This window comes from Carlito syrichta, unplaced genomic scaffold (assembly GCF_000164805.1).
Source record: "Carlito syrichta isolate Samal-C Ts95f unplaced genomic scaffold, Tarsius_syrichta-2.0.1 Scaffold305690, whole genome shotgun sequence".
Taxonomy (NCBI): Eukaryota; Metazoa; Chordata; class Mammalia; order Primates; family Tarsiidae; genus Carlito; species Carlito syrichta.
The window spans coordinates 88,998-112,308 of NW_007249786.1; the positions used below are offsets into that span (position 1 = coordinate 88,998).

Consider the following 23,311-nt stretch of genomic DNA (forward strand, 5'->3'; position numbering starts at 1 on the left):
GAGTATCACATGTTCTCACTCATAAGTGGACCTTGAACATCTATTGTAATACTATAAGAAAAGGATTGACAGTGGTGGGAGACTATGGTGGGGGCAGGGAGAGGAAGGGAGGTGGGATTAACGGTAGTCAATATCTGTCTGGGGATGGGGTGGGGGGAACACCCCTTATCAACAAGGGTGCCTGAATGATACATATTTGTACACCTAACCCTTACTGTACCCCACAATTTTAAAATAAAAAATATGTTTAAAAAAATAAACTTTTTTAGCAAAATATTGACAATGTTAAAAGACAAGTGACAAACTGGAAGAAAATGTTTGCTACATATATGTAATAAAGAAGAAATATTAAGAATAAATAAAAAAAAAGCAAGGTGTAGAAGAGTATATACAATATCTCTTTATAACATTCAAAGAATGTGTGTACATATGTGTATATGCATTAGTTTTTTTGGTGGGATATGCAAGATGTTAATAAGCATATCTTTGAAGGGTAAGTAGGTCACGGTTATTGTGGTTTCATTTATCCTTTGTACTGTGTGGAGGGCTTTTTTTTTAAACTTTCTGACCATTTGCCATTTTTTACTTTAAATATATTCATATGAGAACAATTACAACAGTGCAGCAGAAAATTACATACTGTAAAAGTTCCCTAGACCCTAGCCTCACAGTCTCAGTTCTCTCCAGAGGTAGCCTCTGTTACCCATTTTTTGTGTATTTTTCTAGAAATATTCTTTACCGTCATGGGCATTCTTCTTCTAAATATTAATATTCCCTATCCACTCTTCTGTACTGTGTTTTTTTCCAATGATATGTCTTAGAGTTGTACTTAATTGGAAAAATAGATCTAGCCCATTCTCCTCCACTAGCTTTATTTATTTGTAGAGATGAGATCTCACTATGTTGCCCAGGGTGTTCTCCAACTCCAGGACTCAAGCAGTTCTCCTACCTTGGCTTTCCAAAGTACTTAGGTTACAGACTTGAGCCACTGCATTTAGCGCACTGTCTTTTTTATGAACATTTTCAAATATACATAAAACTAGGGGGATTATTTAATGAAGTCACATGTTTTCATTCCCTCACTTTGATACTTACCAATAGATGGCCATTTATCCTTCCTCCCACTCCAGTTCTGTCCCCCTTTTGGATTATTATAAAGCAAATTCAAGTAATTTATCTTTAGTGTTCCTTAAATTTTTTAAAAATATGTTTTCTTAAGAATACTAAGCCGGGCTCGGTGGCTCAGCCTGTAATCCCACGCCTTTGGGAGGCTGAGGTGAATGGATTGACTGAGCCCGCGGGTTCGAGACCCACTTGAGCTGCGAGACCTCATCTCTACAATAAATCAAAAAATCAGCCAGGTGTGGTAGCACATGCCTGTAATTCCGGCTACTTGGAAGGCTGAGGCGGAAGGATTGCCGGAGCCCAGCAGGTCGAGGCTGCGGTGGCCGGGAGCGGCCACTGCACTCCAGTCTGGGCTACAGAGTGAGACTCCAACTCAAAAAAAAAAAAAAAAAAGACTACATGATAGGTGTAATAAAAACCAAGTTAATTCAAAAGTATATAAAGTAAAAGGTAGAGTTTCTCCTAGAAGTAAATATCATTAGTTTTTGTGTCCTTCCAGACCTTTTTTTTTTAGTTTATTTTTGATAGATATCTTAGTTGATTCTTGATTTGGCTATTTCTTTTTTTGTTTTTGTTTTTTTTGTGTTGGAGTCTTACTCTGTTGTCCTGACTGGAGTGCAGTGGCATGCTCATGGCCACTGCAGCCTCGACCTCCTGGACTCAGGTGATCCTTTCGCCTCAGCCTTCCAAGTAACTGGAACTACAGGTGCATGCTGTCACGCCTGGCTAATTTTTTGATATTATAGAGACGAAGTCTCACCATGTTGTCCAGGCTGGTCTCGAACCCTTGGGCTCAGGCAATCCTCTCTCATTGGCCTCCCAAAGTGCTGGGATTACAGGCTTGAGCCACTGTGCCAGCATTCTTTTTATTTTTTAATTTATTTTATTTTAGAGATGTGGGGTAAAATTCAGGATTAGGTATATAAGTGGTCATCGTACAGGGAAAGTTTTGGCCTCTCTTTGGTCCCTACTTTGCCTAGTTTGTTTCCAGACTTTTAATGAGGTAGAGTATATATACATACAATAAAATATGCACAGATTTTTTCATTTGTATAATTTGACAAGTTTTGACAAATGTATCCAAGTAACTGCCACCCAAAGCAAGATGAAGAATGTTCTATCACCCCAGAAAGTTCCCCTGTACACCCCTTCCCTCCATAGACAGTCATTGTTATGACTTCTGTCACTGTAGACTAGCTTAGCCTATTCTTGAAGTTTATGTAAGTGGAATCATACATATGACTCTTGGGTCTCACTTCTTTCAGCATAATGTTTTTGAGACTTATCCATGTTGAATGTATCAGTACTTCCTTCATTTTTTTCTTGAGTAATATTTTATTTTATTTTATTTTAGTTGGAGTCTCACTCTGTTGCTCAGGCTTGAGTGCAGTGACACGCTTATAGCCACCGCAGCCTCGACCTTCTGGGCTCAGGTGATCCTTCTGCCTCAGCCTTCCAAGTAGCTGGAACTACAGGCACATGCCACCACGCCATCTAATTTTTTGATTTGTTGTAGAGATGAGGTCTCGCCAAGTTGCCCAGGCTGGTCTTAAACCCATGGGCTCAGGCAGTCCACTCGCTTCAGCCTCCCAAAGTGCTGTGATTACAGGCTGAGCCTTCGAGCCTGGCCTAAATTTTTTTACACAGTCAAGTTTATTAGTTTATTAGACCTTTCTTACTCCATGATTATAAAAAAATTACATTTTCTTTTTCTTTTTTTTGTCTTGAGACAGGATTGCTCTGTTGCCGAAGCAGGAGTGCAGTAGCATAATCATATCTCACTGCAGTCTCAAACTCCTGGGCTCAAGCGATCTTCCTGCCTCAGCCTCTTGAATAGCTGGGATTATAGGTGCAGGCCACCATACTCAGATAATTTTTTTATTTGTTGTAGAGACAAGATCTCACTCTGTTGCCCAGGCTGGTCTCGAACTCCTGGGCTCAAGTGATCTTCCTCTGCTTCCCTAAGTGCTGGGATTACTGACAGAAGCCACTCGACTGACTTCTAGAAATTTTATGTCCTAGCCAGGCATAGTGGCTCATACCTATAATCCCAGCACTGTCGGATGTGGAAGCGAGAGGATTGCCTGAGTTCAGGGGTTTGAGACTAGTGTGGGCAACTTGGCAAGACCTCATCTATAAAATAAATTTAAAAATTAGCTGGGCATGCGGCATGTGTCTGGTTCCAAATTTTTTCTTGGAAGACTGAAGTGGAAGGATTGTCTGAACCCAGCAGGTCGAGGCCGCGGTGGCAGTGAGCATGCCACTGCCCTCCAGCCTGGGCGGCAGAGTGAGACTCCCACTTTAAAAAAAATTTATGTCCTTTTTTTTTTGTATTTAAATCCTTGAACCTTTTAGAATTTTGTTTCATCATCTCCATAGCTAACCAGTTTTTCTAATCCCATTTATAGAATAATTTGCCTTTTCCTAACTGATTAGAGGTGTCATTTATCATGTTCTAAATCCATGTAAATATGTTAGTCTCTATTTGGGGACTATTTTATTGTCCTTTTTATTTCTTCGTGGGGAGATAGCAAGCTGTGTTATTGCTTTGTATTAGTAAGGCCTGCTATACTTTTTCATATTTTTCCTAGTTACTCTTTGATATATATTTCTCTATTTGGATTTTAGAGTCAGCTTATCTAATTAAAAACGTGTTAATTTTATTTATCATATTATGTAATTAGGGAAAATGAAGTCTTCTTTCAAACTTAAGAATGGTATATTTCATTTTTCATTTTTTTTTTTTTTTTTTCTGTTGGAGTCTCACTCTGTCGCCCAGGTTGGAGTACAGTGGCATGCTCACTGCCACCGCAGCCTTGACCTGCTGGGCTCAGGCGATCCTTCCTCTTCAGCCTCCCAAGTAACTGGAACCATCTGCACACATCACCAAACCCAGCTATATTTCACTTTTCAAGTCATCTTTTATACCCTGTAGTATTTTAAGATTTTTTTCATATAGCTTTATATCTTATAATGTTTAAACCTTTAGATAATCAATCTTTGTATTTTCATGAATGAACTCTTTTCTTTTATCATATTTTTAGATGACTATATAGAAATACTATTGATTTTCAAAAATTAATTTTATACCACGCAATTTTGCTCAGTTTTTAGTAATTCTGTCATTTATTCTTTTGGATTCTCCAGGGATATAATCATGATTGGAAAACAATAATTTGACCAGGCATGATGGCTCAATGCCTGTATTCCAAACACTTTGGGAGGCAGAGGCAAGAGGATTGCTTGAGTCCAGGGGTTCAAGACCAGCCTGGGCAACTTGGCAAGACCTCATCTCACCAATAAATTAAAAAAAAAAATAGTTAGACATGGTGGTGCGCATGCCTGTGATTCCAGCTACTTGGAAGACTGAGGTGGAAAGATCACCTGAACCCAGCAGATTGAGGCTGTGGTGTCCATGAGCATGTCACTGTACTTCACACTAGGCAACAGAGTGAGACTCCAACTCCAAAAAAAAAGAGAAAAAGAAAAACAATAATTTTTAACTCTTCTTCATTCCCAATTTTTTATCGTGTGCTGCAAGTTACTTCATACCCAATTTTTATCATGTGCTTCAAATTACTTAATTGAAAAATGTTTTATTCAACAACTTGAAAAAATAAGGTAGACCTAAAATGTACTGATTTGGAAAGCATTTCTAAAAAATATATCGTTGACTAAAAAGTAAGCAGCAGGAACAGTACATATAGTATGATTGTATTCATTAAAACAAAAAAACAAAATTAGAAACAAAATATTCTTTTACCTTTGCACTTCAGAATTGCTCCTAGTGTAAATTATATTGTACCCTGTAGCCTGAGAATCCTATTTCAGTTTCCCAGAGCTTCTTGTCAGTAGTGTACAAATTTCTCTCAGTGGAGTCCTGGCCTTTGATAAAGTAGTTCAGCAAATTGATATCTTCAGTTCATAGAGTAAATCCCATGATTAGGAAAATAATCTCTCAGTCATCTTTTGGTTTGATTTTTCCTGGGAATTTTGTAGAAAATCTAAGTATACAACCATGGGCATATAGTTTTAAGTGTTTTATTTTTTGAGAGACCTAAGCAGTTATTTTAACTACTTTAACTATTTCAACTATTTTTTCTCTACAGAAGAGACGCTCAAACCGCCAAGTTAAGCGGAAAAAATACACTGAGGACCTGGATATAAAGATCACAGATGATGAAGAAGAAGAAGAAGTAGATGTAACTGGCCCAATAAAACCTGAGCCTATTCTCCCTGAACCAGTGCAAGAACCAGATGGCGAGACTTTGCCTTCCATGCAGTTCTTTGTGGTAAACTGAGAACTTAAGCAATTTGAAAGGTTTGTTCTGCTGGTCACCATCATCTGCTGACTGGCTGCATCTTTTGTTGCAGGAGAATCCAAGCGAAGAAGATGCAGCCATTGTAGATAAAGTACTTTCTATGAGAGTTGTGAAAAAGGAGGTGAGGCCTCTTCCTTTTTGTTTTTTTTAGAGATGGGGTCTTGCTATGTTGTCCAGGCTGGAGTGCAGTAGGCACAATTATAGCACACTACAGCTTCAAACTCCTGGGCTCAAGTGCTCCTCCTGCCTTAGCCTCCTGAGTACCTGGGACTTTGGGTTGCACCACTGTGCATCATGGCTCTTCTCCATCTTTAATATCAGCTCCCAGTGCTTCACGGTCTCTATTTAATGAATTCCTTTAGATGTCACGATATATTGCTAGCATGTAGCTATGAAAGATGATGGAGGAAAGTTAGAAAATAGGAGCTGTCTTATTGCCTCTTCTTTTACTTATCTGTTTAGAATGGGTAAAGGCTTATTTTTTCCAGGTGTCAGGCCTCTAGTATTAAAGTATCGGATTAGTTCCTTAATCTCTGAGTTAGTCATACATTCAATGAGCATTGATAGGAAGTTCTGCCATGGGTAGTTAAAATTAAAAGGCACTTTCTTTGATAAATAAGGAACTAGCGACTGTAATTTCTTTTTTGTTTTCAGCTTCCTTCTGGACAATATACTGAAGCAGAAGAATTCTTTGTCAAGTACAAGAACTAGTATGTGATCTATACAAAAAAGTTTTCATCCCAAACTCTATAGGGTTGTAAAAAGTTCTTCTGTGTAGACTATCCTGGGTGGGAATGTGTCCCTTTTTTATAGTCTTCTAGTCCAGGTTACTGTTTTTAATGGGCAAAATGGCTATTCAAGGATAAATTACTGAATTGACACGACTCATCTTTTTCTTGCAGTTATGTGAGGTGAGGGTTGTTCCTGATAAAATCTCTTGTGGTTCTCTCTGCCTTATTCTAGCACTAAGACCTTGCTACTCAAAGTATGATCCTTGGAACAGCATAACTATCATTCCTTAAGTGCTTTTTAGAAATTTGGACTTTTTTTTTCTTTTTGAGTAAGAGTCTCACTCTGTCATCCAGGCTGGAGTGCAGTGGCATGCTCACGGCCACTGTAGCCTTGACCTGCTGGGCTCAGGCAATCCTTCCACCTCAATCTTCCAAGTAGCAAAACTACAGGTGTGTGCCACCATGCTCGGCTAATTTTTTTGATTTATTGTGGAGAAGAGGTCTTGCCAGTCTGCCTAGGCTGGTCTCAAACCCATGGACTCAGGTAGTCCTCTCACCTCGGCCTCCCAAAGTGTTAGGATTATAGGCGTGAGCCACTGCGTCCAGCCAGAAATGTGAACTTTTAGACATATCCCAGAGCAGGTGATTTGTATACAGATTGAAGTTTCAGAAGTACTGACCTAGTAGACTGTTTCCCAGTTTAAGCACACACTTGTCATGTCTGTTTCATAATCTCAAAATCTCACACTAGCCTACCGACTTCCTTTCTTGCACCATAATTGGCTTTTTCCCTCCCTTTCAGCTCCTATTTGCACTGTGAATGGGCTACTATTTCGCAACTAGAGAAGGATAAGAGGATCCATCAAAAACTAAAGCGCTTCAAAACCAAAATGGCACAGATGAGACACTTCTTCCATGAGGTAATTAGGAATAGGTATTTCTGTCATTTCTTTCAGAGAAGCACAAAAAACCTGGGGTTATCTGCTTTGGCTGATTCTTCAAAAACTTTTAGTTGGTTTGTATATATGGGTATAAAGTTTTAATTTTGATCATTGACTTTCTCACTTAATTGCCCCCTGCTTTACCTTCCAGGGTTTAAATATATTCTGTTTATATTAGTTACAAGGTACTTTTAAATACATGTTCAGTACACTTGTATTATTTTCAAAATGGAGGACAAACTGACCTCTGGTCCATTTGAGGCATTCTTCCTCTGTAGACATACACAACTATATCATTAAAAGAGAACTTTTACTTTCTCAAACTTCTACTCTAGTATCTTGAGAACTAGTGATAAAGGAGCTTTAATTTCCAATATCCAGGTTTACTGCTTGGCACAGGAGCAAGTTGAGTAAAGAAATATGTCCATTATGTTTGAGGAGATCACTAATGCCCTTGACAAGAAGTAGTTTTGGTTGTATGATGCAAGTGAAAGATGGGTGGAATGGATGGACAAGTGAAGGAGGTGAAGGATGGGAATAGCCTGTGTTTAATAATTAACTCTTGGGAAAGTTTGGATATGAAGTAGAGCAGAAAAATAGTTGCAAGGCAAGTAGAATCCAGGAAGGTCTTTTTAAAGATGTGAAATATGGAATATACATGTGTGTTTGTGGAATGGTTCTTAGAATACAAAAAGAAATGGAATCCAGAGCATATATGGAATGATTGACCTGTGTTAGGGAACAAGAGGCACTTTCTCTGGTAGCAGATAAGAACCTAGGTAAGTTTGTAGGATTTGATATTGTGAAAATGGAAAATGCCATTAAATGATTTCTATTTCCTTTAAACATCTTGAAGTAAGATTCTCTACTAAAGTTGAGGTGGAGGGGTGGGTTTACTGGACAGTGATCTTTACTGGATATTTGGTTTCATAACTCATCTAGGATGAAGAGCCCTTCAATCCAGACTACGTAGAGGTGGATAGGATATTGGATGAGTCTCACAGTATTGATAAGGACAATGGGGAGGTGAGTTGAGGCATGGAGAAATGTGAAAGGCCTCTTTTATTTCTGCTGGTCCATTTGCCAGTCCTTTTTTTTCAGGTATGGCTGAAAAATTCCTTGAATTGAAAAGGTATTTCTCAATTTTTCTGTGGGATTCTTAGAAAGATAATGGGGATTCTGGGGGAGGTAGATCCCCCTTTACACTCTCTCTAATCACTTTTTAAATAAACCATATTTTCCAATCTAAAAAAAAAGAAAGAAAAGAAAAAGATAATGGGAAGGTAAGGGAATAGAGAGAGAAGCTAAAAGAAAGATTCCCCTAAAGTCAAGCATCTGCTTATTCTATTTATTCATCTACATATTTATAAGTATTGAAAAGTCATTTACCTTTATCTCTTTCCTCAGATTTTATATGGGAGGCCCTTGACATTCAGTTGAAGGCAGGGTGTGGGGTGGAGGAAAGGGATACTTCACAAATTACTAAACTTAGGAATATAAAAATACTTGTACAAGCTCACTCCTAGCTTTTTGTAAATCATGTTGTTGAGAATTAATTATTTCCTGAACTCACCATTAGTTAAATGTATTTTCATTTGTCACTGAAAGAGATCTGTATTTTAAGATAGATTTTGGGATCCTACTCCTGCAGATTTAGATTCAGTGACTCTAGGTTGAGATCCCAAAGTCTTTATTTCATACATAGCTTGATTTTGGGAAAACTTTCTTAGTTTCAGGAATAGGTTTTATGTATACTGGCTTACGGGCACTCCTGCTGATAACAGTTACACAAATCAACTTTTCAAACAGAGTCATAGATTTTAATCACGAGTGAATTCAACCTCTCTTAAATTTACATCAAACTAAGCAGGCACAGTGGCTCGCAACTGTAATCCTAGCACTTTGGAAGGCCAAGGCAGAAGGGTTGTTTGAGCCCAGGAGTTTGAGACCTGTCTGGGCAACATAGTGACACCTCGTCTCTAAAAAAGTTAAAAAATTAGCCAAGTGTGATGGTGTGCACCTATGGTCCCAGCTACTTGGGAGACTGACACAGGAGGATCACTTGAGCCGAGAAATTGAAGGCTACAGTAAGCCCTGATTTCCCCCTGCCCTCCAGACTGGGTGACAGAGTAGACCCTGACTCAAAAAAAAAAAAAATTACTTCAAATGGGAAGGTGAGTTGAGGTATGGAGGAATGTGAAAGGCCTCGTATATTTCTTTTCTTTTCTTTTCTTTTTTTGAGTCAGAGTCTCATTCTGTCTATCAGGCTAGAGTGCAGTGACATCCTCATGGCCACTGCAGCCTCGACCTGCTAGGCTCAGGCGATCCTTCCACCTCAGCCTTCCAAATAGCTAAAACTATAGGCATGTGTCACCACGCCTGGCAAATTTTTTGATATATTGTACAGGTGAGGTCTCACCATGTTGCCCAGGCTCATCTCGAACCCATGGGCTCAGGCAGTCCTCTTACCTCGGCCTCCCGAAGTGCTGGGATAACAGGCTTGAACCACCGCACCCAGCCATATTATTTTTAGACTGTAAACACAATTTTCTTAGAACTCTTCTTTTTTTTTTTTTTGAATCGGAGTCTCATTCTGTTGTCCAGGCTGGTGTACTCACTGCCACCAAAGCCTCTACCTGCTGTACACAGGTGATCCTTCCACTTTAGCCTGCCAAGTAACTGGGACTACAGGCATACGCCATCATGCCTGGCTAATTTTTTGATTTATTGTAGAAATGAGGTCTTACCAAGTTGCCCAGGCTGGTCTCAAACCCGTGGGCTTAAGCAAATCCTTTTACCTTGACTTCCCAAAATGCTGGGATTATCGGTTTGAGCCACCCCACTCAGCCAGAACTCTTCACTTTCTTTTCACTTCCAGTTTCAGTTTTTGGTTTTGCTTTGCAGAGTCATAAACGAAATTTTTATCATATCTGATAGTTACTTATACAGTGACCAGTAGAACTGGTGAACTGCGCTTATGTGCTCCCATACATTATTCTCTTAACAGGATCTTAAGTTAAGAGAATCGTGTTAAGTTCTTCCTTCTATGAAATTCCGAAGTATACCTGGCTCTGTGGCTCATGCCTGTAATCCCAGCCCTTTGGGAGGTGGAGATGAGAGGATTGCCTGAGTCCAGGGGTTCAAGAGCAGCCTGGGCAACTTGGCAAGACCTCGTCTCTACAATAAATCAGAAAAAATTAGCCGGCTGTGGTGGTGCGTGCCTGTAGTTCCAGCTACTTGGAAGACAAAGGTGGAAGGATCAAGGCTGCAGTAACCATGAATGTGCCACTGCACTCCAACCTGGGTGACAGAGTGAGACTCTGACTCAAAAAAAAAAAAAGTCCAAAATTTACTCTATTTTATAAGCCTTCACATTCACTCAGTCAGAATCTTAGATGTCAAGGGCCTATTACTATTCATTGTCTTAAAATCCTAATGAGCGAGACTCAGCCTGGCCTTGGCATGGTATGTCATTAAAGGGACTGTCTCAGTGGCCGTGGTCAAAAAAAAAAAAATCCTAATGAGCATGTTTCAGCCAATGTATATTCTGCTTTTGTGTTGGGGTGGGAGTTATTGTGTGTTCATTTTTGGAAGGTGAGTGAAGAATGGCCCGTCAGCTACTCTTAAATTCTCATCATTTTCAAGATATCATCCTTCCCACCCTTGAAAAGCTTATGCTCTTTACCACTGTACTTACCATTCCAAAAGCAATTGGCCTTTTGCTAGGCCCCTTTGGAATGTGTTACACATGGTGTGACAGATGATAATTATTTGATACCCTGATACTATAATTTATGCTCCTAATACTGGATAATAACATTCTGTGTGCCCATTTCTTTCCTCTCCAAAATAAGTTTAATTTGTCATCCATTTTACATTACCTGATAGTGTAAATAAATGTTACAATAAGTATTATGGTCCTTAGAAAACTAAGTTATGACTGGGCACAGTGGCTCAAGCACTTTGGGATGCTGAGGTGACGGGATTGCCTGAGCCCACAGATTCGAGAACAGCCTGGGCAACTTGGTGAGACCTCATCTCTACAATAAATAAATAAATAAAATTAGCCAGGCGTGGTAGCACCTGCCTGTATTTCCAGCTACTCGGAAGAGTGAGGTAGAAGGATCGCTGGAGCCCAGCAGGTCGACGCTAGGGTGGCCATGAGTGTGCTACTGTACTCCAGCCTAGGCGACAGAAAGAGACTCCAACTCAAAAAAAGGTGGGGGGAGAAAAGTAAAATAAGTTATGCTGAAAATATGTCATCTGGAAAAATGTGGGGTTTTTTTGCTGGGTATGGTGACTCATGCCTGTAATCCCAGCACTTTGGGAGGCGGAGGCAAGAGGATTGCCTGAGCCCAGGGGTTCAAAGCCAGGCTGGGCAATTTGGCAAGACCTCATTTCTACAATAAGTAAAAAAAATTAGCCGGGCATGGTTGCACGTGCCTGTGGTTCTCACTACTTGGAAGGCTGAGGCAGAGGGATCACCTGAGTCCAGCAGGTTGAGGCTGCGGTGGTCGTGAATGTGCTACTGTACTCCAACCTGGGCGACAGAGTGAGACTCCGACTCAAAAAACCAAAACAAAACAAAAGATATTTTTTTCTTTTTTTAAGACAGGGCCTTGCTTTGTTGCCCAATCTAGAGTGCAGCTGTGTAATTCTAGCTCGCTGTAGCCTCAAACTCCCATGCTCAAGCAGTGCCCCCACTTCAGCCCCTAATACAGATGCACGCCACCACGCCTGGCTAGTCATTTATTTATTTATTTATTTATTTATTTGTCACCATCTCACTATGTTGCCCAGGTTTACAAATGACTTTACATAGAGTGTGACCTGAGTCACTATAATAAAGAAAAACATGGCTGGGCATGGTGACTCATGTCTGTACTCCCAGCACTGTGGGAGGCTGACGGGGAAGGATGCTTGAGGCCAAGACCAGCCTGAGTAACATAATGAGACCCTATCTCTACAGAAAAATTAAAAACTTAGATGATGGTGTCATGCATCTATAGTTCCAGCTACTTGGAAGGTTGAGGCAGAAGGATTGCCTACACCCGGCAGATTGAGGCTGTAGTGGCCTTGAGCGTGCCACTGCACTCCAATCTGGGTGACAAGAGTGAGACTCCAATTCAGTTAAAAAAACTTAAATGAACATGGTGGTGTCTGTCTGTAGTCCTTGTGAAGTTGAAGCAGGAGGGTCACTTGATGCCAGGAGTTCAAGATTGTAGGGATCTGTGTTCATGTCACTACACTCTAGCCAGGGTGACAGCAAAAAATAAAAAAGAAAAAGATAAAAGAGCAGCTGGAGTAATTCTAGTGGTTTCTTGATCTGTGAATATGTTAGGGCACTTCCACACTTCTTGCTAGCTATTTTAAGGGATTTTTCTATTAATTGATAATGAGAGATTCCTATTGATTACCCTAGGCCTTCAGTGAAATACCTACATAGAATAGTAGTGTAGCTGGAGCTTCACCATTTTCTCTTCCTCTTTACTATGCTTCTCTCTCTTCAATGATACCTCTTGTAGTTATTCCCCAGCTTCCCGGAGCTCACAGAGAAATCTGTATATTACTATATATGAGTGCTCGTAAAGTACATCCGCACTCAGAGCTCTAGAGGCTCCGAGGCCCAGTGACGTTAGGCCTTGTATACTTTTTTTTTTTTTTTGGAGTTGGAGTCTCGCTCCGTTGCCCAGACTGGAGTGCAGTGGCTGCTCCCGGCCACCACAGCCTCAACCTTCTGGGCTCCGGCGATCCTTCTGCCTCAGCCTTCTGAGTAGCTGGAATTACAGGCAATGCGCTACCACGCCCGGCTGATTTTTTTTTGATTTATTGTAGAGATGAGGTCTTGCTGCCCAGGCAGGTCTCGAACCCGCGGGCTCAGGCAATCCACTCACCTCAGCCTCCCAAAAGTGCGGGATTACAGGCTGAGCCACCGAGCCCGGCGGCCTTGTATACTTCTAAGGGTTCATTCTATTCTTTATCCTAAAAGTAGCTGGGCTTCCACTATATTAAATTTGGTGCCAGGAGAATAGTATGACATAAGGCCATGTCTTTTGCTTTCAACATAATATAGAATAAGAGTAGTCTTTTTAAAAATCTGCTTGGTTAATGATCATAATTAAGTGCTCAGTGTTCTACTAGGCAGATAATTTACTTTTAGAACGAATTCTGAAAAATTACCTTAAAGAATGATCAAAGCATCATCAGTGCATCAGCAGCAGGTAAACCTATAATTGGTGTGTTTTGCCTTTTTCAGCAACTTTTAGGTGTTGACACTTTGTGATTGGCTTTTATAATCAATTTTTGTTTTTTGAACTTCAGAGGGTATATGTACAGGTTAGTTACCTAGGTATATTGAACCTGTCACCCAAATAATGAACAAAGTACCCAGTAGGTAGTTTTTCAACCCTTGTCCCCTTCTTTCCCTCCCCTCTTTGGGTGTTCCCAGTGTCTGTTCTCATCTGCCTGTGTATACCCAATGTTTAGTTCCCACTTATAAGAGAGAACATGCAATATTTGGCTTTCTCTTTCTTCAGTAGTTTTCATAGAATAATAGCCTTCAGCTGCATCCATTGTTGCTGCATGGGACATGATTTAATTCTTTTTTATGGCAGCATAATATTCCATGATAGATATGTACCACATTTTCTTTATCCAGTCAACCTCTGATGGGCAACTAGGATGGTTCCATGTCTTTGCTATTGTGAATAGTGATGCAATAAACATACGAGTGTAGGTGTCTTTTTGGTAGAACATCAATTTTTTGTTTTCTAACCACAGAAGAGAACACGGAATCAATTTTTTAAAGCTTTGACTTTTTCTCTCCTAGCCTGTTATTTACTACCTGGTGAAATGGTGCTCTCTGCCCTATGAAGATAGTACATGGGAGCTAAAAGAGGATGTTGATGAGGGCAAGATTCGAGAATTTAAACGGATTCAGTCAAGGCACCCAGAACTCAAGAGGGTGGTAAGTATATTTGCATTTAGATTTAAAAGCCTATATAGGAAATGATTTAATTTTTTTCCACTACAGAAGTTTTTGTTGTTTTAACTTTTTATTATGGAAATTTTCAAACATATAAAAGTTGAAGAAATGGTTTTCTACCCATCACCTAGCCAACAATTATTAGTACATTTCCAGTCTTGTTTCATTTTTTCTCACCCATTAATTCCTCTTTCATATGTCACTTCAAGTAAAATCTCAGATTTCTTTATTTCACCTATAAGTTTTTCAGTGTTTATGTCTGAAAGATAAGTAATACTGTTGTCATACCTAAAAAAATTTGATCATCCCTTAATATCATAAAATACCAATCATTATATATTTCCCTGATTTTCAGTTTTTGTTAAATCTTTTAAATTGAGTTCTAAATAAGGTTTATATATTGCTATCAGTTAATATGTATTAAGCCTCTTTTTTTTGAGCTGGAGTCTCACTCTGTCACCCAGACTAGAGTGCAGTGGCTGCTCCCGGCCACCGCAGCCTTGACCTGCTGGGCTCTGGCAATCCTTCCGCCTCAGCTTTCCAAGTAGCTAGAACTACAGGCGCGCACTACGCGCCCGGCTAATTTTTGATTCATTGTAGAGATGAGGTCTCGAACCCACGAGCTCAAGCAATCCACTCACCTTAGACTCCCAAAGCGTGTCATTACAGGCTGAGCCACCAAGCCCGGCTAAGCCTCATTTAATTATTGTACTTTCCTCTTGATCTCTTCCTTTCCCTCCCTTAAATTTTCTCTTAAAAAAAATCAGATGATTTGTTCTTCAGGGTTTTTCAGAGTCTAAAGTTTGCTGATTGCATTCCCCTTAGTATCTTTTTATTTTATACTATTTTTGATAAATGTTTTCTTTATCCAGGCCACCTCTGATGGGCACCTAGAATAGTTCCATGTCTTTGCTATTGTGAACAGTTATCTTGCCATGTTGTCTAGACTGGTCTTAAACTCCTAGGCTCAAGCCATCCTTCTGTTTCAAGCCTCTCAAATTCAGTAATTATAGTCATGAGCCAACATGCCCAGCCCCCTTAATACTTTTTAATATGTTCTCTGTCCTTATACTTCCTATGAATGCTTAGGTCTAGAGCAGTGCTGTCCAGTAAAGCTTTTTAGAGCTGTACTGTTTAATACAGTAGCTACTAGCCATGTTGTTTTTTTTTTGAGTTGGAGTCTCACTCTGTTGCCCAGACTGGAGTGCAGTGGCCGCTCCCAGCCACCGCAGCCTCGACCTGCTGGGCTCCAGCGATCCTTCCGCCTCAGCCTTCCGAGTAGCCAGAATTACAGGCATGCGCTACCACGCCCAGCTGATTTTTTTATTTATTGTAGAGATGAGGTCTTGCCACCCAGGCGGGTCTCGAACCCGCCGGCTCAGGCAATCCACTCACCTAAGGCACGGGATTACAGGCTGAGCCACTGAGCCCGGCTTTTTTTTTAACATTGTAGAAATTTCTGTTGATATTACTTACTGTTCTAGAGGCTTGATCAGATGGAGGAAGGTAGCCAGTAAATCTACTTCATGAGTACTGGTGAATACTTCCATCTGGTTGTGTTTTGTGATATTATCAGCCATTTATAATCATTCTAGATCCATTCTTTTTGTTTGTTTGTTTGAGTCAGAGTCTCACTCCATCGCCCAGGCTGGAGTGCAGTGGCACACTCATGGACACCCTAGTGATGACCTGCTGGGCTCAGGCAATCCTCCTACCTCAGCCTTCCAGTAGCCAGAACTACGCTCCCATGTCCAGCTGATTTTATGATATATTGTGGAGACGGGGTCTCACCAAGTTGCCCAGGCTGACTGGTCTCGAACCCCTGGGGCTTAGGCAATGCTCTCACACCTTGCCTCCCCAAGTGCTGGGATTACAGGCTTGAGCCACCGCGCCCAGCCAAGATCCATTCTTTAAGGAGTTTTAAATTAAAGTTTCAAATTAAAGTTTTAATTCTATGATTCTTAATTTATTAGCCAGAATCCTTTATAAAAGGAGATTCAGGCCTAGCATGGTGGCTTATGCCTATAATCCCAGTACTTTGGGAGGCCAAGGCAGGAGGATCGCTTGAGGCCAGGAGTTTGAGGCCAGCCTGGGTAAAATAGCAAGATTCTATCTCCACAAAAAATTTAAAAATTAGTACATACCTGTAGTCTTAGCTGCTTGGGAGAGTGAGGCAGAGGGATTGCTTGAATCCAGGAGTTATAGTGAGCTATGATCATGCCATTGCACTCCAGCCTTGGCTACAGAGCTAGATACTGTCTCTTAAAGAAAAGTAATTTGTTTAATCTACTATTTGGTTACTTTGAGGTAGAGGGTGTCTGAAAAAGATAATTATTTTCTTTTATTTCCCAGTTTCCAAATTAATGAAGAAGTTCCCTTACATTCTCCAAAAGTGACTAGGGTTTTTCCTATTTTTTAAAATCTGTTTTTAAAAGTGTCATCATGAACTCATGGATTTAAATATATTTGACATGTTTTAATCCAAACAATAGTTTTTTTAACTGATGTTATTAGAACTACCTAGTAAGTCTTTCCTAATATTGTTAGTGTCTCCACTCTATTCAAATCTCCTATCTTTTAGAATCGTCCGCAGGCAAGTGCCTGGAAGAAACTGGAGCTGTCACATGAATATAAAAACAGAAACCAGTTACGGGAATATCAGTTGGAAGGGGTTAATTGGCTGCTCTTTAATTGGTACAACAGGTAAAGAAAAGAGTGTGTTCTTTAAGATGTAGGCTTACTCCTAGCACTGTTTTTATTCATTTTCTCATGAAGCTGTTTCTTCCTACATACTCTTTTTTATTTTTTTTTTAAGATGGTGTCTTTTAACATTTTTTTTTTCATGGTGAATCCACAGGCAGAACTGCATCCTGGCTGATGAGATGGGATTGGGCAAAACTATTCAGTCCATTGCCTTCTTGCAGGAGGTATATAATGTGGGCATCCACGGCCCCTTCTTGGTCATTGCCCCATTATCCACAATTACTAACTGGGAGCGCGAATTCAATACATGGACAGAGATGAACACTATTGTGTACCATGGCAGTCTGGCCAGCCGGCAGATGATTCAGCAATATGAAATGTACTGCAAAGATTCACGGGTGAGTTGTATGTCTTGAAAATGCTATGCTTAAGAGAAAGTAGGCCAAGGTACCTGGTATTTTAGGGACTACATATGAATAAAAGACTTTTATTAAGGCTCTCTGTGATTTTTTAAAGACATTTTTATACAAGCATTTGTGTGTAGGACATTTCTTTGACTTTGCTATTTTTCCAGTAGATGTTTTAATCCAGTGGAAATTCTGATTTTATTTACAAATACATATATATAAAGTAGAATTTTACCAGCACTGATGAGTTTCAATCAAAGTGTCTTCCAGAATAAAATTCATTTAGCCACTTGATCTGTATGATCGTGAACTTAAACTATTTCCTTTCTTTTCCTTTTTTTGCATAAGTCTACTGAAATTTTCAAGATCAGTTCCTTATTCTGTGTAAATTTGGAAACAAAAATTTTAACTTCTCATCTTGTATTAACACTGAACATTGCTTTTCTACTATTCATTTTCTTCTGTGTGTTTTTGTGTTTTTGTTTTTTTTGAATTAGAGTCTCACTCTGTCACCCAGGCTAGAGTGCTACGGCACAATCACAGCTCACTACAACCTCAACCTCCTGGGTTCAGGTGATCCTTCTGCCTCAGGCTCCCAAATAGCTGGGACTACAGGCGTGGGCCATCATCACACCTGCCTAATTTTTAAAATTTTTTATAGAGATATGGTCTTACTGTGTTGCCTAGGCTGGTTTTGAACTTTTGGGATAAAGCATTCCTCTCACCACAGCCTCCCAAAATGCTGTAATTACAGGCATGAGCCACTGTGCCCTGCCTTTGTTGTGTTTTTTTTATTTCTACCAAACCAGTCACATTTTGCGGCTCTTAATTTCATTAAAATGATTTCATTCTTCTGTCAAGTTTTAGACAGTAACCAATATTATTGTTCTGTATTAGTTATTTTCACTTTTATTATCTTGTCTGTTTCAGCATTGTCCAGCATTTGTGAATTTCATTGGTAACCAACAAAGGATTTAGAGCAGATACATGTGCTAGGCATACAGCAGAGTGAAAAATGTCCAGTCTTATTCATTGATGTCTTTCATTTTCCCAAGAAGTTGAATATGTTGAGATAAAGCAGTGTATCTTATATTCAGTGATATGGCACTATTTATCAGGAAGATAAATAGCAGTGGGATAGGGTGGTGGTACAGTTTGTATTTTCCATTAAACATACCTGAATATAAAAAAGTAATTCAGAAGAGTTCTTCATTTAGGTACATTTTAGTTTTTTCTGACTTTATTGCCTTTGTGCTTTAGGGGCGCCTCATCCCGGGTGCATACAAATTTGATGCCCTAATCACTACTTTTGAGATGATTTTGTCAGACTGTCCTGAGCTTCGTGAGATTGAATGGCGTTGTGTCATCATTGATGAAGCCCACCGACTGAAGAACCGTAATTGTAAGCTGCTGGATAGTCTCAAGCACATGGACCTGGTGAGTTCCACACTGATTTGTGGGCCAAAACACCTGGAATTAACCCTAATTCCTTGTGCAATTAGAATAATGCTAATTTAGCAGAAAAGAAAAAAGAATCAGCATATTAATATTGAGTGGTGGCTATGACCCATGGGAAAGTCATACATTTTAGAATTGGAAAGGAATTATAGTTTAGTGGTTCTCAACCAGGAGGAGAGGTGGGAAATGATATTAGTTACTTGTTAGTGCATAACAAAAAACTCGAGAGCTTAGTTGCTTAAAACAACAACTGTAGCCGGGTTCGGTGGCTCAGCCTGTAATCCCACGCTTTGGGAGGCTGAGGTGAATGGATTGCCTGAGCCCGCGGGTTCAAGACCCACCTGGGCAAGTTGGCGAGACCTCATCTCTACAATAAATCAAAAAATTAGCCGGGCGTATAGCGCATGCCTGTAGTTCCAGCTACTTGGAAAGCTGAGGCGGAAGGATCGCCGGAGCCCAGCAGTTTGAGGCTGTGGTGGCCGGGAGCATGATACTGCACTCCAGTCTGGGTGACAGAGTGAGACTCCAACTCAAAAAAAACCCAAAAGCTTTATTTTTCATAGTTCTTTAGCTCAACCATTTAGGCTAAGCTTAGCGAGGCTGTTCTTTTTTTTCAGTTGGAGTCTCACTTTGTCACCCAGGCTAAAGTTTAGTGGCACGCTCCCAACCACCAAAGCCTCGACCTGCTGGGCTCCGGCCATCCCTCCGCCTCGGCCTTCCAAGTAGCTGGAACTACAGGCACAAGCTACCATATCCAGCTTATTTTTAGATTTATTGTGGAAACAAGGTTTCCCCATGTTCCCCAGACTGGTCTCGAACCCCTAAGCTCAGGCAATCCTCTCACCTTGGCCTCCCATAGTGCTAGGATTAGAGGCTTGAGCCACTGTGCCTCGACCTAGGCTGTTCTTAATGATAGTCTTGCCTGGAGTGGTTAATGTTGCTGATGTTGGTTGTTGGCTGGGGTACCTGGGTTATCTTTTATATGGCCTCTTACCCTCTAGTAGGCCAGATCAGGCTTCCTTACTTGATAGTCTCAGAGCAGTGTTTAAGAGGACAGAAGTAGAAGATGCTTGGCCTTTGAGGTAGGCTCTGAAATGCAGTATTACTTCTGCTACGTTCTCTTGGTCAGAGCAAGTCACAAAGCAGGCCTGGAAAAAAGTAGTGAACCATTATAGAAGGAACTAAAAAAATTAATGACCATATTAATCCAACACAGTAACATTCCTTAGAGGAGACCAGATTAGGATATCTGTGAGGATCTGAATGTGGAGAGGTATATGTAACTGGAAAAAACATAGTCTGAATTACTATTTCTTTATTTGTTTATCATAATATTTAAGTTATTTCAACGTGTTAAGTAATATTAAGGGATTTCTTGAATGCTTCGTGTTTATCAAAAAAAAAGCAAGTACTAGAAAAGATAGTACTTGGTCTATTCCTATCACTGTATAAAGAAATGAAAGCTTACATACTTTAAAGATTATATACTTGATGGAAAACCCCAGAAGTTCTTTATGTTTTAGAATTTTATCATTCTTTTATATTTTCCATTTCAAGGAACACAAAGTGCTACTCACAGGAACACCACTGCAAAATACTGTGGAGGAACTATTTAGCTTGCTCCATTTCTTGGAACCTTCACAGTTTCCCTCAGAATCAGAGTTCCTCAAGGACTTTGGGGATCTTAAGACAGAGGAACAGGTAAGAAATCTATCTGATGAGATACTAACACAGGATAAAAAGGTAAAGTTTGTACACAGTAAACATCTGTTACCATTGGCATCAAGAGGCTTTATAACCCCTTGCAACTTGTAACCTCAAGCCTACATCAGCTGTGGCATTGTCCAAAATATACATTTCTTAAATACTGGAAAACTAATTGTATTTTTCCATGTTTTCCACATAATAGAGAGTGTTTGCTCTCGTGTTATTAATTTCTTTTTCTCTCTGCAATGGACCACAGGTTCAAAAACTACAGGCCATTCTCAAACCAATGATGCTGAGAAGACTCAAAGAGGATGTTGAAAAAAACTTGGCACCCAAACAGGAAACCATTATTGAAGTAGAACTGACTAACATCCAGAAGAAATACTACCGAGCCATTCTGGAGAAGAATTTCTCCTTCCTTTCCAAGGGGGCAGGTCATACCAACATGCCTAATCTACTCAACACAATGATGGAGTTACGCAAGTGTTGCAACCACCCATATCTCATCAATGGTGAGAAAATATACCTGAACTTCTATATTACCTGTGTTTAAATGATATTCCTTGGGGACAAGAGATATACTGACTGATCCAGCCTAATTTGTGGGTGGAGATTGAGGAGTGGGGAAGGGTTCTGCTTTTAAAAAGAAGATGCTTACTTTGAACCTCTTTCTGTAGTTCTTTCTATCCCCTGCATAATCTCCAAGATGAGATAGAATTTGCTGTTTAGAATGTAATGAATAAATCAGTTTAGCTGGCGCTTACCTATAGTCCCAGCCACTCCTTTGAGCCCAGGAGTTCAAAGCTAGCCCAGGACAATGTAGCAAGACACTATCTCTAGAAAAAATAAAGAGAGAGAATTCTGGTTATTCTGTTCTCTTCTCTGGATAAATGTCCTCACTGATACTCCATTTTGCTATTTCTTTTTCAAGTGCTATCAGGGTGGTAATAGTAGTTTGTAAGTTTTCTTTTAGTCCTTATCTATATTTTTAAATTTTTAAATTTTTTTTAGAGATGAGGTCTTGCTTTCTTGCTCAGGCTGGAGTGCAGTGGTGTGATCATGGCCCACTGCAGCCTCAAACTCCTGGGCTCAAGGAATCCTCCTGCCTCATCCTCCCAAGTAGCTAGGACTACCAGTGCTTTCCACCATACTTGACTAATTTTTAAAATTTTTAAGTAGAGTGAGGGTCTCAATATGTTACTCTGTCTGATCTCAAACTCCTAGCCTCAAGTATTCCCTCCTTGGCCTCCCAAAGTGCTGAGATTACAGGCTGGAGCCACCACATCCAGCCCTTGTCCACATATTTACTTTTTTTTGTTTTACCTAGTTATCATAAGCCTGCCTCACTTGGAATATTTTGTATAACACAATTGAAGGTGATTTCTGATTTTTTGGTGCTGAAATTCTGTGTGTGAGAAATGTTGCTGTCAAGTCAGAGTATACTTTTTTCTGCTTTCTTGTCTCAGTTCTATAGACTACAACAGCCTTAATATGTTTGATTATATCAAGTTTGATTTTTTTTCCCCCTACCACAGGGGCAGAAGAAAAAATTCTAACAGAATTTCGGGAAGCTTGCCATATTATACCTCATGACTTCCACCTGCAGGCCATGGTTCGTTCAGCTGGCAAACTGGTTCTTATTGACAAGTTACTTCCAAAGCTTAAAGCTGGTGGCCATAAAGTTCTGATCTTCTCTCAGATGGTACGCTGCCTAGATATCCTAGAGGACTATCTAATCCAGAGGAGGTGAGAAAAGAGTCATCCTAGTCTTGTGGTTACTGTATTCTTATAAAGCTGCAAGTAGTAGGAGGGCCTGCAAAAATTAGAATCGTCCAGTTGCTATAAGAGAAGTGTTTAAGACCCTTACTTTCTTATATGGTTTTTGAACAGATAGGGGCATAGGGATACTGATAGTGATTCCAGTCTGCTTTTTTGGTCTCCCCCTCTGCTTAGCCACTTACTTTTTTTTCCCCCATGACTCCCATACAGGTACTTATATGAACGTATTGATGGGCGAGTTAGAGGCAACCTTCGACAGGCAGCCATTGACCGCTTCAGCAAGCCCGATTCAGACCGCTTTGTCTTCTTGCTGTGCACCCGGGCTGGTGGACTTGGTATTAATCTTACAGCTGCCGATACCTGCATAATCTTTGATTCAGACTGGAATCCACAAAATGACCTGCAGGTAAAGGAAATGATTGTCTTATGGACTAACTAGCTAACCTGGGAGGTTTTTCAACAAGACCAGGATGTTTTAGAAAGACCTGTCTTTCAGAGAGTATGGGATTGCTTCCTTAGTTAGAGGTGGCAGTTAGGGCAAGAATCAGCAAACTTTTTCTGTAAAGGACCAGGTAATGAATATTTTAGGTTTTGTGCACCACAGAGTCTCTTTGCTACCACTCACCTCCATTCCTGTAACCGAAAAATAGCCACAGATGATATGTAAATGAATAGGTGGAATTATTTCCATAAAACTTTATCTTGAAATTGACTTTTGCTTTTGAATTGATCTAATGATTGCTTAATAGATGTGAAGGAATTGCAAATGGATTATTTTGCATCCTTCTCCCTGCTAATTTTCTGTTATCTTTCCCCTTTCCTTCCTTTTTTTTAAAACCAGGCCCAGGCACGGTGTCATCGAATTGGGCAGAGCAAAGCTGTGAAGGTGTACCGTCTCATCACTCGTAATTCCTATGAGAGAGAGATGTTTGATAAGGCTAGCCTCAAGTTGGGATTAGATAAGGCTGTACTTCAGTCCATGAGTGGACGGGATGGCAACATTACTGGAGTAAGTTGTCTTAGTCTGTAGATAAGTTTATAGTAGGACATGGTGATAGAAGGGGACAAAAGCTGTTTCTATACAGGAATCTGACTCCTTTGGATTCTCAATTATTATTTCTAGGAGTATAATAGATTAAAATATTATGGCATG

General features: G+C 40.1%; 1 protein-coding gene across 1 annotated transcript in view; it reads left to right on the forward strand.

Moving 5' to 3' along the window:
- The window catches only part of CHD8 (chromodomain helicase DNA binding protein 8), a 50,494-nt gene that overhangs the window by 11,969 nt on the left and 15,214 nt on the right, over nt 1-23,311 (forward strand). The window contains exons 5-18 of the mRNA XM_008062394.1: nt 5,235-5,417; nt 5,500-5,568; nt 6,102-6,157; nt 6,981-7,098; nt 8,062-8,145; nt 13,949-14,086; nt 16,686-16,807; nt 16,962-17,205; nt 18,475-18,651; nt 20,230-20,373; nt 20,636-20,891; nt 21,915-22,125; nt 22,369-22,564; nt 23,000-23,167. Of these exons, the coding sequence (XP_008060585.1) occupies nt 5,235-5,417; nt 5,500-5,568; nt 6,102-6,157; nt 6,981-7,098; nt 8,062-8,145; nt 13,949-14,086; nt 16,686-16,807; nt 16,962-17,205; nt 18,475-18,651; nt 20,230-20,373; nt 20,636-20,891; nt 21,915-22,125; nt 22,369-22,564; nt 23,000-23,167 (2,166 nt within the window). The remainder of the gene's footprint in view (nt 1-5,234; nt 5,418-5,499; nt 5,569-6,101; nt 6,158-6,980; nt 7,099-8,061; nt 8,146-13,948; nt 14,087-16,685; nt 16,808-16,961; nt 17,206-18,474; nt 18,652-20,229; nt 20,374-20,635; nt 20,892-21,914; nt 22,126-22,368; nt 22,565-22,999; nt 23,168-23,311) is intronic.